Source organism: Hipposideros armiger, unplaced genomic scaffold (genome assembly GCF_001890085.2).
Source record: "Hipposideros armiger isolate ML-2016 unplaced genomic scaffold, ASM189008v1 scaffold_22, whole genome shotgun sequence".
In the NCBI taxonomy this organism is placed as follows: domain Eukaryota; kingdom Metazoa; phylum Chordata; class Mammalia; order Chiroptera; family Hipposideridae; genus Hipposideros; species Hipposideros armiger.
In genome coordinates, this window is record NW_017731372.1 from 2,409,498 (window position 1) to 2,426,488 (window position 16,991).

General features: G+C 38.4%; 1 protein-coding gene across 7 annotated transcripts in view; it reads left to right on the forward strand.

Moving 5' to 3' along the window:
* The window catches only part of SWT1 (SWT1 RNA endoribonuclease homolog), an 88,433-nt gene that overhangs the window by 37,286 nt on the left and 34,156 nt on the right, over window positions 1–16,991 (forward strand). For all 7 annotated transcript variants that reach the window (XM_019635563.1, XM_019635564.1, XM_019635569.1 and 4 more), the window contains 4 exons: window positions 828–991; window positions 3,020–3,158; window positions 7,626–7,774; window positions 14,417–14,604. In XM_019635563.1, coding sequence (XP_019491108.1) covers window positions 828–991; window positions 3,020–3,158; window positions 7,626–7,774; window positions 14,417–14,604 — 640 coding nt within the window. The remainder of the gene's footprint in view (window positions 1–827; window positions 992–3,019; window positions 3,159–7,625; window positions 7,775–14,416; window positions 14,605–16,991) is intronic.

The following is a 16,991-nucleotide window of genomic DNA, read 5'->3' on the forward strand; positions in this document are numbered from 1 at the left end:
CAGAATAATCTGTTCTATAGTTTGATATTTGATGGAATATTACATGAAATCTGACATAATTTAAAAACACATACCACCTTTTCCCTTTGTGGGGAAAATAATTATTGAAGTCTCTAATATTGTATGTACTTTTATATAACTGTATAAAAATTCATATATACCCATGATTCTAATTTGACATTTTGGTAATAAAATTTCTTTAGTGATAATATTCAAAATGGCATTTAGAAGGAGTAACAGGATATTCTAATATGGTTTTTTAGGGGTAACATGCTTTCAGTTTAACCAATATATTACTGTCATTTTAAATCCTTAGTTTGTATTCGTATAAATAAGCCCTTTAATGTTTTGAATTTTGCCATAAAGAAATTATAGTCAGTTTTCAGGTATCAAAATAGTAATGTTAATTAAATAATAAAAGTTAAAATAATAAAAACTCATTTTAAAAGAGGAGGGCATAAAGGTAGTTAGGTCAGAGATTTCAGTCCATGCAAAAAAATTAATGGATGTGAGTTGTAAGAATATGCTATTTTGGAAAGAAAACACGTGTTGATCCATTTTCTTCTATTACACATAAATTCAAAACATTATTGACATATTGTCAAACAGATAAACCATTTGCTAATGTAATATGTTTATATTACATCTAAAACAATTATACTAGAGATACATGTTTCTAATACTATTTTTAAAATAAAGTATTTGTTTTCTAGGTAATTCAAATCCTAATTATATACATAAAACGTTTATTATTTGTGACCAAATACTAATTATATATAAAATTTTTACTATTGGTGTCCTAAGTAAAGCTTGTAACTGTTTTAAAGAATCAACACCTTTGAAAGAGAGCTTTGAGGAAGAATCTACAAATTCTGGACTGCCCATTCTGCTTGAAAGCATAATATCTGATCTTGAAAAATCTCTTGGAACAGCTTTATCTTCAGTATTAGAAACAGAAATGAAAATTGCTTTTGGAAATCTCTGGATGGAGGTGATTATTTCAGACCTATTAGTTGAAAATTTCTTTTTTATTGCTAAAGATTGGTTGCTTTATTTTAAGAAATTTTGTCTAAAATGTGTAAGCTTCATGGTAATAATCTATGTCACATATTTTTTCTTGACGTCTTTGAAATAACATTTTGAAAATTAAATAATGGATATTTCCTAAAGATTAGGACTGTATTTTATTGTTTTTTTTTCAGTGAACAATTTTTATTGTGCATAATAATTTATTGTGCAAAATGTCTATTATAAGGAATTCCCCCAGCAATATGTATTCAGGAAAACAAAGGAATATTTTGGCTTATGGCATGTAAATATGAGAATCAATATAAAATTGATCATATTAGCAAGATATTTTGAATTTTTTTTTGAATTTTTTTTATTTATTTTTTTTAAATTGGGGAGTTGGGGGAGGGGAATAGTGTTGGGGAATTGGGGAGGAGGACCAGCCAAGTTGTTGTTCTTCAATCTTAGTTGTGGAGGCCGCCAGTCGCCATCCGGCTGCCCGTCTGCAGCTCATGGCCTCTAAGCTCAAGGTGCTGTGTTCAATCTTAGTTGCGGTGGGCATAGCCACCAACCCATGTGGGAGTTGAACCAGCAGTCTCGTTGTTAATAGCGCATGCTCTATCCACTGAGCCATCCAGGCGGCAGCTCTCAGCTCAGGGTGCCGAGTCAGTCTTAGTTGCAGGTGGACATAGCCACCATCCCATGTGGGAGTCGAACCCGGCAGCCTTGTTGTTAGAAGCACGTGCTCTCACCAGCTGAGCTATCCTGCCACCTGTTGGCAGCTCAGCTTGGGCGCAGCACCACTGGCCCATGTGGGAATCGAACCGGCGGCCCTGTTGCTCAGAGCTCGTGCTCTTAAGCTAACTCTTACCCAACTGAGCCACTTGGCTGGCTTTGAATTTTCTTTGGATTCACATCTTTTCTGCAATAGGTAAAACATCACATTTGGCAGAAGGGCCTTTTTAGTTTAATGTTTGTTTGCTGTTTACATTTATAGCTAGGAGAAAAATTAGTTGCCATCAATTATAAATTGTATGTATTCCAGATATTCAGTGAGATTCTAATGTTTGCCAATCTAGTGTGTTTGCTGCTTGATTATGTTATCAAGTGTTGAACCAAGATGATGAAGAATGATCAGATGAAAGATTCTAGGAGGGTTGACTTAAATTGGATATTTCATAATAGAGTCTAAGATAGTAATTTTATATGACTGAAACAAGAAAAGGGTGTGCTGACATCTTGTAGTACTAAATGATCAATCTTTGTAAACATATTTTTGTAAGAGTGTAGCAAATGTCAATTATAATTGACAGCTTTTTTCTATACAGATTTTTTTCCACCAGTTACGTGAAATAGATTGATTTCCTCATAGAAATGACCATGTTCTAAAGTAGATTGATGATCTTTGCTAATTGAAACTGTGCTTCTAATTAGAACTGTGCTTTCTTTTTGCACAGATAGTTTCTAAAACTATATGAGGATTAATACTAACATGAATTTTATAGAAACAATTTGCAATGGAATTAGCATTTTAAGAGTATGACTGGCTTTTAATGAAACATCTTTTACTTTAGAAAGAATTCAACTAGCTATATTTTGTCCAGAAATATATGCAGGAATTTCTAAATAAGTACAGTTCACCCTTGAAAAACGTCAGATTTTGGGGTGCCATCCACCCACACAGTTGAAAATCCACATGTAAGTTTTTAACTCCCTCCAAATGTAACTATTAATAGCCTACTGTTGCCCAGAAGCCTTCCTGATAACATAAACAGCCATGTATTATATCCTGTATTCTCACAGTAAAGTAAGCTAGAAGAAAGAAAATGTCAGTGAGAAAATCATAAGGAAAATACATTTGCAGTTCTGTACATATATATATTGAAAAAAATCCACATATAACTGGACCTGCACAGTTGAAACCCATGTTGTTCAAGTGTCAACTGTACTGTTTAATAATAGGAATAATAAGTTAATCAGTAAATGCTAATTTTTTCTAAATATATTTTAGATGCTGTACTTGAAACCACCATGGACCCTAATGCATTTATTACAGTGCTTTAGAAAACACTGGTTGGCTGTATTTGGATTAGTCATGGAAAAGAACTTGCTTTTAACCGTTGAGAGCTTGTATGAAAATCTCTGTAAAGGTATGAATCTTTTATGATGTTTTTAGCAGTATGTATTAAAGTCAGTCTAGCAGATAACATTCAATGGAATGTGAAGATAAATTAATAAGTTCGTGAATTCATTCTTAATCATTTATAAAGGGAATTTGTGGCAGCTGGATGAATGGATGCAGTTCATAGAGCTTGTGACTATTAATGGTGTCGTTGTTCCTGGATATTGTAAATATATAATTTTCAATAATGTTTGCAAACTTTTAAAACTGTATTTCTTAGTTTATTCAGGTGTGCAAATCAAATTATTTAGATTTTTTTTTCATTTCTCACTGTGTTTAACACAAATTTTGATCACACTTCATGGACTAATTTTAGAAATAGTGTATCAAGGGTTCTAGCTAAAATATACGGTAAGGAATAAGAATCCTTTGGCTGTGGTGCATAGTGAATTTTCAAAGCAGAAGAGACGACAGTCAGCCACTTAGTTGGTGGCTTTTAAATTGTGCCGAACAGCACCTCAGGCTTCCTGAGCTGCTAATATTTGGAGGTGGAGAGGCTGATGGGAGCCTGGGGGCCTGGTGGGCCTTTGGCCTTCAACCCTACTTTATATTTATAGCCAAGCAGCTTTCTTTTATCTGTTTATATATGGAGATTCTATGTAGGATTTGGAAAAAAAAAAAGTTTCTCTGCTAAGAAGAAAAAAAGGTGAAAAGCATTGATCTAATGTGATTAAAGCCCGTGTTTTGTAGTCAAGGAAACTAGCCCAGAGAGTGTAAGTGATTTGTCCAAAGTCAAACAGCTAGAATTGGGGCCGGCCAAGTGGCGCGTTGGTTAAGAGCTGGCTTGGGACACCGGCTCTGAGCAGCAGGGCCCCGGTTCGGATCCCACATGAAGGCCAGTGACACTGCCCTCTACAGCTAAGATGGTGAACAACAGCTCGACCTGGAGCTGGGCTGCCGTGAGTTGCCGGCGACGGCACAGGCTGCAGTGAAGCTGCAGTGGGCTGCCATATGCTACCGTGTGTGGCCAACAGCCAGTGTAAGCAGCCGGCAGCTGATGTGAGCTGCCAAGAGCCGCCATGAGCGGCCGTCCAGAGGCCGACGACCGATCTACCTCACCCGGGAAGAGCACAATGATGATACCAACATGGGCCAGTGAAGTGACGACCTCCACAACTAGACTGAAGAACAAAAGGACAGCAACTTCTCTGTTCCCCTTCTCCCGATTCCCCAGCGCTGTTCCCCTCCCCAATTCCCTAATAAAATCTTTTTAAAAAAAACAGCTAGAATTGTCTTGCTATACCTTTTAAAAAGCAGAGTAAAACCCCAGGGGATCTAAAATGCCTAGTCAGTGCCTTATGACCTGTAAAAGGAGGATGTGGCATGAATACCTATTTTTCAAAGTTACCATTTTTAAAAGAAAGACATTTTCCAGGCATTGTCTTTAACTATAGAAGTTATTTATTAGAGGTATTATTATATCAGGGTCATAGAACCACATGTTGGACATGTCTTCAAAGCAGTTTTACAAGATACATGAAACATTTTTCATATCTTTTACTAGAGGCATAATTTAGTTGGTTCCATAAAAAGACAAAGTCCATAAACCACGTATGATCTTGAACAAGATTTAGTTTCAAAAATGGGGTATCTAGTTGCCATCTTCCATTTGTCTGTTTCTTCCCGGGGTGGCCAGTGTTTTGCTCTGACGCACAGCTTATAGGTAGTAGGCAGCAGCTGTAATATGGCAGTAGGGAAAGAAGTGAAGGGACGGTGACCATTCCTTCTGCTAAAAAATCATTTCTGGAATTATTGTGTGCACCATTTATTGATCCTTGGTCTAGATAAGAACCTGATGCCTAATGTTTACTGACTTTGAACAGTATTAAAAGAACGATAAAAGTGCTTTCTGCTGTAAAATAATTTTGAATTAGATGAATCACAGGTTGTGATTTTGCTTACTGTCTTTGTTGAATTACACATATGTGTTTAACTTCAGAATACCAAACTTGTATCCTTAGATCAAGTTATAGGAATTTGTGTGGAAAATGACTTTGTTATCCATATTAGCTTTAGTCAAAATAATTATTGCTCCTATATAAGTATTAAATTATTTCAGTCATTTAGATTTCTTTTTATATTGTGTCTGCATGCTGAACTTATCACTGTTATATTTCCCTTTTCCCCATAATCTTTAGAAAGAGTTTTTGTGGGCCAGCCGAGTGGCTCAGTTGGTTAAGAATTAGCTTAAGAGTGTGAGCTCTGAGCAACAGGGCCGCCGGTTTGATTCCCACATGGGCCAGTGAGCTGCAACCAAGCTGAGCTGCTGCTGAGCTGCCAGCAGGTGGCAGGGTGGCTCAGCTGGTGAAAGCACATGTTCCTAACAACAAGGTTGCCTGTTCCAGATGGTGGGCTATGCCCGCCTGCAACTGAAGACTGAACTTGGTACCTTGAGCTGAGTGGCCGCCCCAGTGGCTCAGGGAATAGAATGTGTGCTCTTAACAACGAAGCTGCTGGTTCGACTCCCGCATGGGATGGTAGCTACACCCACCCGCAACTAATTGAACACAGTACCTTGAGCTGAGTGGTGCGACTGGACTTGGAGCTGAGCTAGCTGCGCACTCCACACTAAGATTGAAGGATAACAACTTGTCCCCTTCCCCAATCCCCCAACACTGTTGCCCTCCCCCAATTTCCCAACATTTTGTTCTCCACCCCTAATCCCCCCCCACAAAGAGTCTTTGTAAGACAGAAATAAAATGATTAATTCAAGGATATGAGCCTTACTGAGCATAGACTACATTGGAGACGCCTCTAAAAAAAAGCTGTGCCCAATTTCTCCTCCTCAGGAGATTTACTAGGTTTATCAAATCTGCCTTTTCTTCTGTGTGTAGAATCTCCCTCATCTCTTTTCCCACAGGAATTTAAACTAGTCATTGACCTTAAAAATAACTGAAAGTGTTTTGTAAGGAAACATACTGTTTGGGGAAGCCAGAAACTTGGCTGTAACCATTGCATTAGATTAGAATTTCTGAATATTGTGTGATTATGAAAATCTTTTATTTTCATTCGACCTTCAAGTATTTCACAAGCAAATGCTTGTTGTGTAAGTGATATAGGGAGCTCTTTGTTTTTTTAACTCAGAGTGCCAGTGAAAAACCATGCTGGTGTTTCGGAGAACCTGAACATTACAAGAAAATAAAACATGTTGTAGCATGGCTATTTTAAATGCCTTTGAAAATTCTTATGCAGCATTTTATCTTAATAAGGGAAGGATTTTTTTCTGAGTTTTGGTGACATTAGAAAGTTAATTAACTTCATTGTTCATAACTTTTAAAATGGTTGAAATTGTCACCACCTCTCCTAATTAGTTTGAGTTTTTTTTTTTAAAGATCTTATTGGGGAATTGGAGGAGGGGAACAGTGTTGGAGGATTGGGGAAGGGGAACAGCCAAGTTGTTGTCCTTCAATCTTAGTTGTGGAGGGCGCAGCTAGCTCAGCTCCAAGTCCAGTCGCCATCCGGCCACCCGTCGGCAGCTTGGGGCGCTCAACTCAAGGTGCCATGTTCAATCTTAGTTGCTGGGGGCGCGCAGCCCACCATCCTATGTGGGAGTCGAACCGGAAACCTTGTTGTAAGAAGCACGTGTTCTCACCAGATGAGCCATCCTGCCACCTGTTGGCAGCTCAGTGGCAGCTCAGCTCGGGCGCAGCTCACTGGCCCATGTGGGAATCAAACTAGCGACCCTGTTGCTTAGAGCTCGTGCTCTTAACCAACTGAGCCACTTGGCTGGCCCCTGATTTAAGATTTTTATGTAAGTAATTTTAGTTCCTCGAGAGACAACCATTATACCTTTATATTATTACTTGTTGATTAACTCACTTTGCTAATTTACAAGGGAAAAAATTCTGCTAGCTTCTTTTGACCACAGCGTACTGTTACAAATTATTTATTTTTTACTACAGTTGTGTTGAGCAAGGAGAGAGAACACATTATTTTCAGTAAATGTAGTATTACATTTCATGTAATGGAATTTGAAGATTAACCATTACATAACTGAGTTGATAGAGTGGTACCATGTAGAATTTATGTGCTTACCACCAAAATGTTACTCCTCTGATGCCTCCATAGTAATCTCTTTGTGAAACAACCTCAGTTTTGAAATTCTGTAGTTAACTCATTTGTTTGGTGATTATCTCTCTTTTCTGAAGAGCACAGTGTTCTTTCACTTTACGTTTGCTTTGGAGTTGACCATGTTGAGGGAACTCTTGGACTCTGAATACACAATACCAGAATCGACTCCAAGATCTTTGTCTGTAACTCAGTCTGTTCAATCGTTGCTTTTTACACCAGAGAGATAAATTAGGAGTGGCATGTAGGTGTAAATGGGTATTCTTTTTAAATTTCATAATTAATATTAGATTGATTTTCCAAAGACATTTTTGTGTGGTATGCTCATTCTTAACCTGTTTCTTCCTTCGTCATTTTCTGTTTCCAGCTAACAAGGCAGTGGATGTTACAACAGTGAAATTCCTGCTTCAGGATTCTCAAAGTCTGTTACATGCTTTCAGTACAAGGTCAAATTATGATGGTATTCTTCCCCAGGCCTTTGCTCAAGTAAACAAACTACTGCAAACATTTACGGAGGTAAGATGCCCTTGGAATGCTGTTAAGGGGAGCTAATCACATATGTTCTAAAATGTATTTAGCAGACGACAGTAGGTAAAGGATATTTTAATTCTTATTCTAACATACTAAAGGCATAAGTAATATATTAAGTGAAATCAATATTGAATAAGCAATCCTTATTATAAGTTATAAAACGTACCTCCTCCTGTAAAACGGTGTCACATCAGTTGTTGGGATTTTCTGTTATTTCAGTTAATGGAGAGAAGAGAACTATGCCCTGTTATTTGAATACTCATTTTCCAGTGTCCTAGACTAGGGGACCACCACACGCATCAAAATACTTTGGAAATTTCTTAAACATGCAGGTGCCAAGCCTCTCTCAAACCTTACTGACTCTAACTTCTGGTGGTGGTTCCAAGTAATATTGTTCTTGTTTCTCTTTTTATTTTGAAATAATTGTAAACTTACAAAAAAGTTGCAAGAATAGTACAAAGAATTCCCATATATATCTTTACCCAGCTTCCCTGATGTTAACATTCTGCCACATTTGCTTCATTGTTTTCACTATCTGCACCTGTCTACCTGGCTATGTACTTACCTGTTCACTTCTTTTTTCTGAACTCTTTGAGAGTCTGTTACAGGTATGATGCCCCTTTACCCCTAAATATTTCCATATGTGTTTCCTAAAGAATGAGGATATCTTATGTGACTAGTATAATTGATCAGGAAATCAATATTGATGTCATACGATTAGCTAAACTGTATTCCTTACGAAGACTTTGCCAGTTGACCTACCAATGTTTTAACAGATCTCTTCATGTAATTCTTATCCCTTTTAAATTAACTGTGTAACTTTTGTCCCTGGTAATACTCTTATTTCTGCAGTCTTCTAATTTCAAACCTAGAAAATTCTGGGAGTTTTATATGCCAGAAACAGTTAAAAAAATTCAATATCAAAATGACTAGATAAGATATTAATGATACATACATATCTATCATGTTCTCTTTTCTCTCTGAGCTATTGATTTGGCCAGGTTTTTCTCTTGAGTTTTCATGGTCACATACGTCTCACTACCCATGAAGTAATGAAAGGATTAGGTGATACTAAATTTAGTAATAGTTGGTAAGGAAAGAACTAACTTGCTTAAGAGAGTATCTCATGTCTTAAAAGAAGCATCTATTTTCTAATAAATAGGAAATATTATAATAGTTATAATATTATTGATAATCCTGGAAAAAAGAACTGATTTAAGAGGTGAAACGATCTTTCGGTTTAAGAAGACCAGAACATTGGTAGTTGTATTTTTTTATGACAAGCATGACTTTTAGAATTATTAATAGGAAAGAATGGACCTGGGAAGTTAGTGGGTTGCAGCTTGAGTATTGCACGTGAATTATGTAGGGAAAAGTATCCTTTCTCATCACGGAACTGAGCCCTAAATCACATCTTCAGTGATACAAACATAGTGAACAAGATGCAAAGTTCAGGATACCCACAGGCTTAGCAGTTTTAAAATTAAGATTACTGAGAATAAAAAAAATAGGATTGATTGAGATAAAAATAATAATGTCAAGTTTTAAGGTCCTTTAATCAGTTTAAACCTAGACATAGGAAGTACCATGAAAATATGATGTTAAAATTTAGTGTTTATCAGATAATGGTGTACCTATTATATGTTGCACACCGAGTATTTAAAAATCCTGAATTCTTATTTAGTAAGTTATTTATTCCTGGATGTTGATTTTCCAGCTGCTACATTATCAAGAGATTCATGAAGGCAAGCGAACAATCTGACATTCTCATTTGTGCTTTTGCCTCAACATTTGGCTTTAGTGTGACTGCCTGAAACAGCCTGAGCTGTTCACACAATTACAGCTCTGAAGAGTTGCTCCTTTATTTTCATGGTAGAAGCAATTCATTGTCTAAGTCAGCCGGGAACTGTGATGTAGCTTGGGCTTTTACAATACACTTTTAATACACTTTTAACAGGAGTTGTTTTGCAGACTGCATCAGATTTCATATATGACCTAAATACTTAGTCATGTTTCAGTAGCTTGAGCAACAAAAAGAAATAGGTTACCTCCAGGGATAAAGTATCTAAATATAGTAACTGTAAAAAAAAAAAAAAAGTCCCATATCTTAATTTACCAGGTATAGGAAATCAGGAAAAGAGAAATATTTATTATTTGTTTGCTTCCAAAAAGGCTTCTGAGAAACCAAAATGGAAAGTTAATTAACATCATTTTCCAGATTTTTATATAAATGGGGTGGGAACAGTAAAAGGATACATACATTTTTCTTTTATAAGCCTTCCAACTGCCAGAAAAATAAGATTTGCTCTACCAATATGGTAGAATAATTAAAATCAGTTTTGTTGATAAACTTGATAGACTCAATGTGCCTCAGATTCTCCATCTTGAAGAGTTGCGTTTTTTATATCTGGTTGTTTAACCTCTCTGCCCCTTAATTCCTTCTTATGTACAATGAATATAATAATAATCTCTGCTTCAGAACTGTCATGAGTATTAATAAATTTAATATTTGTAAAGCACATAGTCTGTGCTACATACGTGTGTGATGAAGAAATCCATTTGTATAGTTGTAACACTAGTATTTGAGAGCAGAGGAGTTGAAGCATTATATGGTGATTAAAAAATTTTATCTCAGAGCAAAGTATGTCTTTTCATTCATGTGTATTTATTAAGTTAATGGGCAGAAAGACGAAGAATAATTTCTTTCTTTTTTTCCTTCTTGCCCCCCAAAATAGAAAATGATAATATTTACTTATACAGTTGGAGAGAGATCATAAATCCATTCACAGTCAGATGGCTGGAGGTCAAATCCTGTTAATGCCTCTTATCATGTGCGACCTTGCACGAGTTACCCAGAAAATGCATCAGTTATAAAATACAGATAATCACAGTATCTGTTTCATAAAGTAGTTGGGAGGAGTAAATGAACTAATAGATACAAAGTTCTTAGAAAGTTCCAGTGCATAAAAAAATGCTCAATAAATATTAACTGTTATTAATAGTATTGGAGTTACCTTTTTTCCAATTTGATAAGTGTGAAACTAAAAACCCATGAAGATAACCTTGAAAACCATACTTTTATCATCGGAAACCTAGAGAAATAGAGTGATTTTGTGTAAGTTCACAAAGAAGTTACAGTAGAGCCAAGACAAAAAAACCCCAAGTTTTTAAACTCAGAGTTAAGATTTTTTTCTATTCTATCAGAGCTTTTTTTCACCTAAGTTGATACCCTCCCCCAAAGTGATATTTAAAAAAAAAAATCAATTGAATCAATAGTATAGCTCTTTTACTCTGCTTTAAAACATGCTCAGACCTATTCTTAAATACTTTTCATTGGCCATACTCACTGTACTATCTCCTTCCATCAACTACCAAACTCCTTAAAAGAGCGATCTGTAACCATTATTTTCATTTCTTCGCTCACTTATTCCTTAATCTTTCACAAATAGAATTCTACCTCCACGCTCTCTTAAAAGAATTAGGTTATCATTTGCTTCCTAATTATCAAATCTACCCTTTTCTCAATCTTTCTCAGCCTCTCTTCGGCACTTGATGTTGCCCATTCTTTCTTTCCTGAATCCTCTCTCTTGGCTTCTGTTACGATTGAATACTTCTGATTCTTTCCTTTTATCTGGTTGGTCTCTTTTCTTTTTTGCTAGTTGCCACCTTTCCTCCTTCAGTTTGTCTAGCCTTTCCCTTCTTTTTTGCTATGTTCTCTCCTAACAATCTCATCTACTTGTATGCTCGTCTCCTTTTGCCATATCTACAGGTGGCCGTAAATACAGAAACATAGATAAACATGCGCTCAGTGGTTTATTGCTACATATTATAATACACGATATGTTCAATGTTTTGTCCTTCATCAGCAATGCATAGTATAATGTGCTGCTTAAAACTGCGGTGAATGTGGTGCATCAAAGTAAAAATTTCCATCAGTTCTTGTGCATGTTTCTGAGGTGTGTTGCTTGTGTTTATGTGCTCAACTTCTGAGCAAAGCTGTCTTTATATTCCTTTGCAGAAGTAATCAAGGCGGTTTGATCTGTTTAAATAGATTTCTAGACTTTATGGACACCCTACATTTTTATTATTTGTACCATTGTTCTTCTAGGTATCTAGGTTAAAAAAAAATCTTAGGGTCCCTGAATCTAGTTTTTGGCCAAGTCTTCTAAAGTATTTCTTGCACAAAATTTTCTTTTAATTTTACTGCGATTTTTAAAACCGAATTCAAGTTCTCAGTATTCCTTCCCTGGATTATTTCAGTAGCCTTCTAACCACTTTCTTGCCTCTACCTTCTTCTGTTCCAGTTTGTCTTAAGAGTGCAGTTTTTTGTGTTTTTTTTTTAAGATTTTTATTGGGGAATTGGGGGGATGGGGACAGCGCTGAGGAATTGGGGGAAGGGGAACAGACAAGTTGCTGTCGTTTCGTTCTTCAGTCTAGTTGAGGAGGACATTGCTTCACTGGCCCAAGTTGGCACCATCATTGCGCTCTTCCCGGGTGAGGCAGATCGGTCGCCAGCTTCTAGACGGCTGCTCACGGTGGCTGCTGGCCGCTCATGCTGGCTGCTGGCTACACACGGTAGCCCATGGCAACCCACTGCAGCAGGGGCTGCAGCCTACGCTGGCGCCGGCGACTCATGGCAGCCCAGCTCCAGGTTGAGCTGTTGTTCAGCATCTTAGCTGTAGAGGGCAGTGTCACTGGTCCTCATATGTGGGATCCGAACCGGGGCCCTCTGGCGTCCCAAGCCAGCTCTTAACCATCACACCACTCGGCCAGCCCTAGAGTGCAGTTTTATGTATATCATTTCTTAAGTGAGAAACCTTCAGTGGTTCACCATTGTTCATAGACTAAGACTTCCATTCTGTCCTGATTTTTTTTCTTTAACAGCCCTTTGAATCTCATTCTTTTTACTGGATTATAAGGTACTTCAAGGCTTGACTATACCTATTTATCATTGTATTGTAGGTATCTCTGTAGTTCAATGCCATATGTGTACAACAGTTCAAACAGTATTCTTAAATTGATATTAGCATGTTAGCTAAGAAAGGTCACTATAATATTGGGTTGTCGGAAAAGTCATGACGCATGTTTGCAGCAGATGGCACTAGTTCAATTTTAGAAGTATTAGAGTCATTCACATCTATGTTATTGCTATGTCATTTGACAGCTGACAGTTCTAGCTTCATTCTAAAAAAAAATTGAGTGATTTGGTTGAGTTTTGGAGATTTTACAAGTTGAAGTTGGAAGACCAAACTGTGCATTTTTGCTATGTTTTACTGTTTTACTTCCATAAACGGAAGAATGCACGTCAAGCTTGTGAAAAGTTGCATAAAGTTTACGGTGACAATGCTCTACAAGAATGTCAGTGCCAACAATGGTTCACGAAATTCCGTGCTGGTGATTTTTATCTTAATGACTTTCCTCGGTCAGGAAGGCCCATTGAGGTTGATGACAACAAAATAAAGGCATCGATCGAGTCAAACCCATGTTACATGACACGAGAGATTGTAGGAACATTGAACATCCATCATTCAAGCATTCATGACCACCTGAAGAAGCTGAGATACGTAAGCAAGCTCGATATTTGGATTCCGCATGAACTCAGAGGAGTTCATTTGACAGCGCGTGTAAACCTCTGCGATATGCTCGTTAAACGTGAGGAAAATAATTCTTTTTCGAAGCGACTGATAACTGGTGATGAGAAGTAAATTGTTTACAACAATGTGGTGTGCAAACGGTCTTGGCCCTGACTTGACGATTTGCCTCAAACGACATCAAAAGCAAACATTCATCAGAGGAAGGTTATGTTCTCAGAGTGATGGGATTTTAAAGGTGTTTTGTTTTTCGAATTCCTACCAAGGAACCAAGCAATCAATGCAACTGTGTACTGTTGGCAGTTGGCCAGTTTGAATGACTCCATCATCCAGAAACATCCAGAGCTTGTTAATGGTAAAGGAGTTGTGTTCCATTGCAACAACGCGGGACCACACACAAGTTTGATCACCCGTCAAAAATTATTGGAGTTTGGATGGGACATGTTGCCACACCCACCATACTCGCCTGACCTTGCGCCATCAGACTTCCACTTGTTTCTCTCTCTTCAAAACTCCTTGCGTGGTATAACGTTCAATTCAGATGAGGCTGTAAATCAGCACCTTGTTCAGTTTTTTGCAAATAAAGACAGGTCCGTCTATGAACGAGGAATTATGAAGCTCAATGAAAGATGGCAAAAGGTTATCGAATAAAACGAGCAATATATCATTGATTGATCTTTGTTCTTTATATAAATAAATGACCTTTGAAAAACATAGACAAAATATGTCATGACTTTTCCGACAATCCAATAATAAATAGATTGGAAATATTGGGTTGTGGGAAAAGTCATGACGTGTTTTTTTAATGTTTTTTGTTGCAAAAATGCGTCATGACTTTTCTGACAACCCAATTATTATTTGATATAAATGGAAAAGGAAAATTTTTTCTTAGCTCTTATACTTTTCTGCGACTATTCTGTACATAATCAAGGGACAAAAACTAGCGAACACTTCCCAGTAAGCACAATTGGCATTCTTTTTCTCTCACTTACTAGGGAAGGACTAACTGCATTGTATGTAATTCTTATCTCTCCAGATCAAGGCAAAACTTAATCGAAATCCTTCTGAAAATACAGCGGGTAAAAAGCAAGAAGATACTTCTGCAATGAAGTCTAATAACCAAGAAGTCACAATTTTCTCAGCTTCTCATCTTTCCCAGCCCAACAGGCATCAAGAAATCTGGTCTATCCTAGAGAATGTTTGGATTACAATATATCAAAACAGGTACTAAATTTCTAAGGTTTTTTTAATTTTGGGTTTTCCATCATTACTGTTATTCATTGAACAGTTAGTGCTTGGGTTGTGAGATTAATGACTAGATTATCTTATTGAAAGTCTTTTGCCAAATGCGTACCTTAGAAACAGTGATGCTTAAATGGGGCTGCACATCAGAATTACCTCGAGAATCTCAAAAGTATATATGCCTGCAATGTATCTGCAGAAATTCTGATTCAGTAGGACTGAGGAGAGACTGAGATAGTACGTTAAAAAAAAAAAAATCTCTGCAGGTGATTCGAATGTGAAGTCTTGATGGAGAAGCATTGCCTCTGTATATGAAAACTAACGAATAGTCACTTAGATTGGCTAAACAAATCAGCAGGATGCAAAATTTAATAAAATTTAAAATAACTTAAGAAAAGGTCTGTGTGGATTAGGGAAAAGTCATGTGAGATTTTTTCTAAAAGAAAGGTTTTTTTATTTGTTTATTTTGTTTTTTGGGGTTTTTTTGCTACTTTTATTTGAAAGGAAGAAACACTTTCATTACTTTCATACACATCAAGTGCTGTCATCTTGGTGAAATGAAGAGAGAGACTATTTGTGAGTAGTTCTTTAAATAGGCTGCTGCTAGAGTAACTTAGAAAATAATTTAAAACATACTTCATAGTCTGATTTTTGTTAAAGGGCCCAGTATGACTATTGTTTTGGATTAAGATCACCTACCTCTTCTCATGAGATGTTCATAAGAGCAGCAAAGTAATATTAGCACTCCATTTAAATATCTATTCTCGGGGGACTTCTGGTAAGATGGCGGCATAGACAGACGCTGTGCCGACTGCCTCCCAGGATCACACCAAAATTACAAATAATTTATAAGATATTCAACCTCAGAAGTTCCCTGGACCCTAGATGAGCAGAACCTCTAAATGAAGGACTTAAGAGGAGGCCATGTAGAGTCTGGTAGGAGGGGCGGAGATGAGAGAGGGCAAACCCTGTGAGGGACACTTCAGCGGTGGGGAGGCCCCACACCGAGCTCACCAGCCCAGAGTTACTTTGCCGGGAAGAGGAGTTCTATGATAGCTGGAAGTAGAAAATAGTGCAGACTCTCTTTGGTCAACTCGGTGAGGCTGAGGGCAGCTGGAGAAACAGTGGACTTAGCAAACTGACTCGCTCACTTGTGAGCCCTCACCCAGTTCCTGGTGGACGGAGTGGCTTTGTAAGCGGGGCCCAGGAGCCTGTGGGAAGGACTAAACTGAGTGCCTTTGGCGCGGGAGCTGGAAGTTTTTGGGACCATTGTTCCCCCGGTGTGGAGCTTGCACACAAGTGGTACACAGGAGGCCGCCATTTTTTCAGGGTTGGGCCCTCCCACAGAGGCTCAGGTCTGGGACTGCATTGATCTGCTGAAATTGGTGCAGGAGTGCGTGCATGCATGCGTGTGTGCATGCACAGCATGCGGCCTTGGATCCCCACCCTACACACTGCTTGTGCTGCGTAGCCAGGGAGACGCCTGGCAGGCGCGTTCCGACTCCAACAGACTGCTTATTGAGACCCAGGAGTGCGCGACTCGCCTTGGGTCCCTCATTTCCTCACGGCGCGTGCAGAGTTGCCTGGGTGGCGATTGGCTGTCGGGCTGCTTGGCCTGATCTTTGAGCGGCTGATTGGGACAGGCTGAGACAGGGAGTTCTCCTGGGAGTGCAGGGCTGCGAGCTGTGCGCCTGCGTGATTCAGCCGGGGCTTTCCAGGCGAGTTTGTGTGGGTTGGCTGCTGATGCAGGAGTACATGATGCTCTGATGTGGTGGGGGCCATTGACCACATCCTGTGGTGCCTTGGGGGCCTGCCCCACCTACCCAGAGCTGTGTTGCCAGGGGCACCCTGTGCCCCTGGTCACTGGCCCCTACCTCCGCAGGCCACAGGGGTTTTTTTGCAGCAGCAGACAGCCCGCAACAACCTGTGAGAATTTTTGGTGGTGAGCACGGTTCCAGAGCACACAGCAACTAATTGTGGGAAGCTTACTTCAAGTCTAGAGGGAGGTTGGCACATGACGCCCTGAGCCCTTCCCCTCAACAGCTGGTGTTGAGTTGCCCAGAGTCTCTCTATTGCTGAACAAGTGGTCTGCAGATTAAAAGCAGGTGGAGAGCCCCTCCCCCCCTTTTTTTCTTTTTCCTTTTTCCCCCCCTTTTTCTCTTTTTTCTTTCTCTTTTTTTTTTCTTTTTTTTTTCTTTTTTTGTCTTTGTAGGTGATCTAATACATCGAAGCAATTAGAGTGACTGCCAGAATGAAGAAACAAAGAAACATGTCCCAAGTTAAAGATCAGAAGAAACCTCAAGAAATGGAACTAAATGAAACAGAGGTATCCAACCTTTCAGAGACAGAGTTTAGAACACTGATGATAA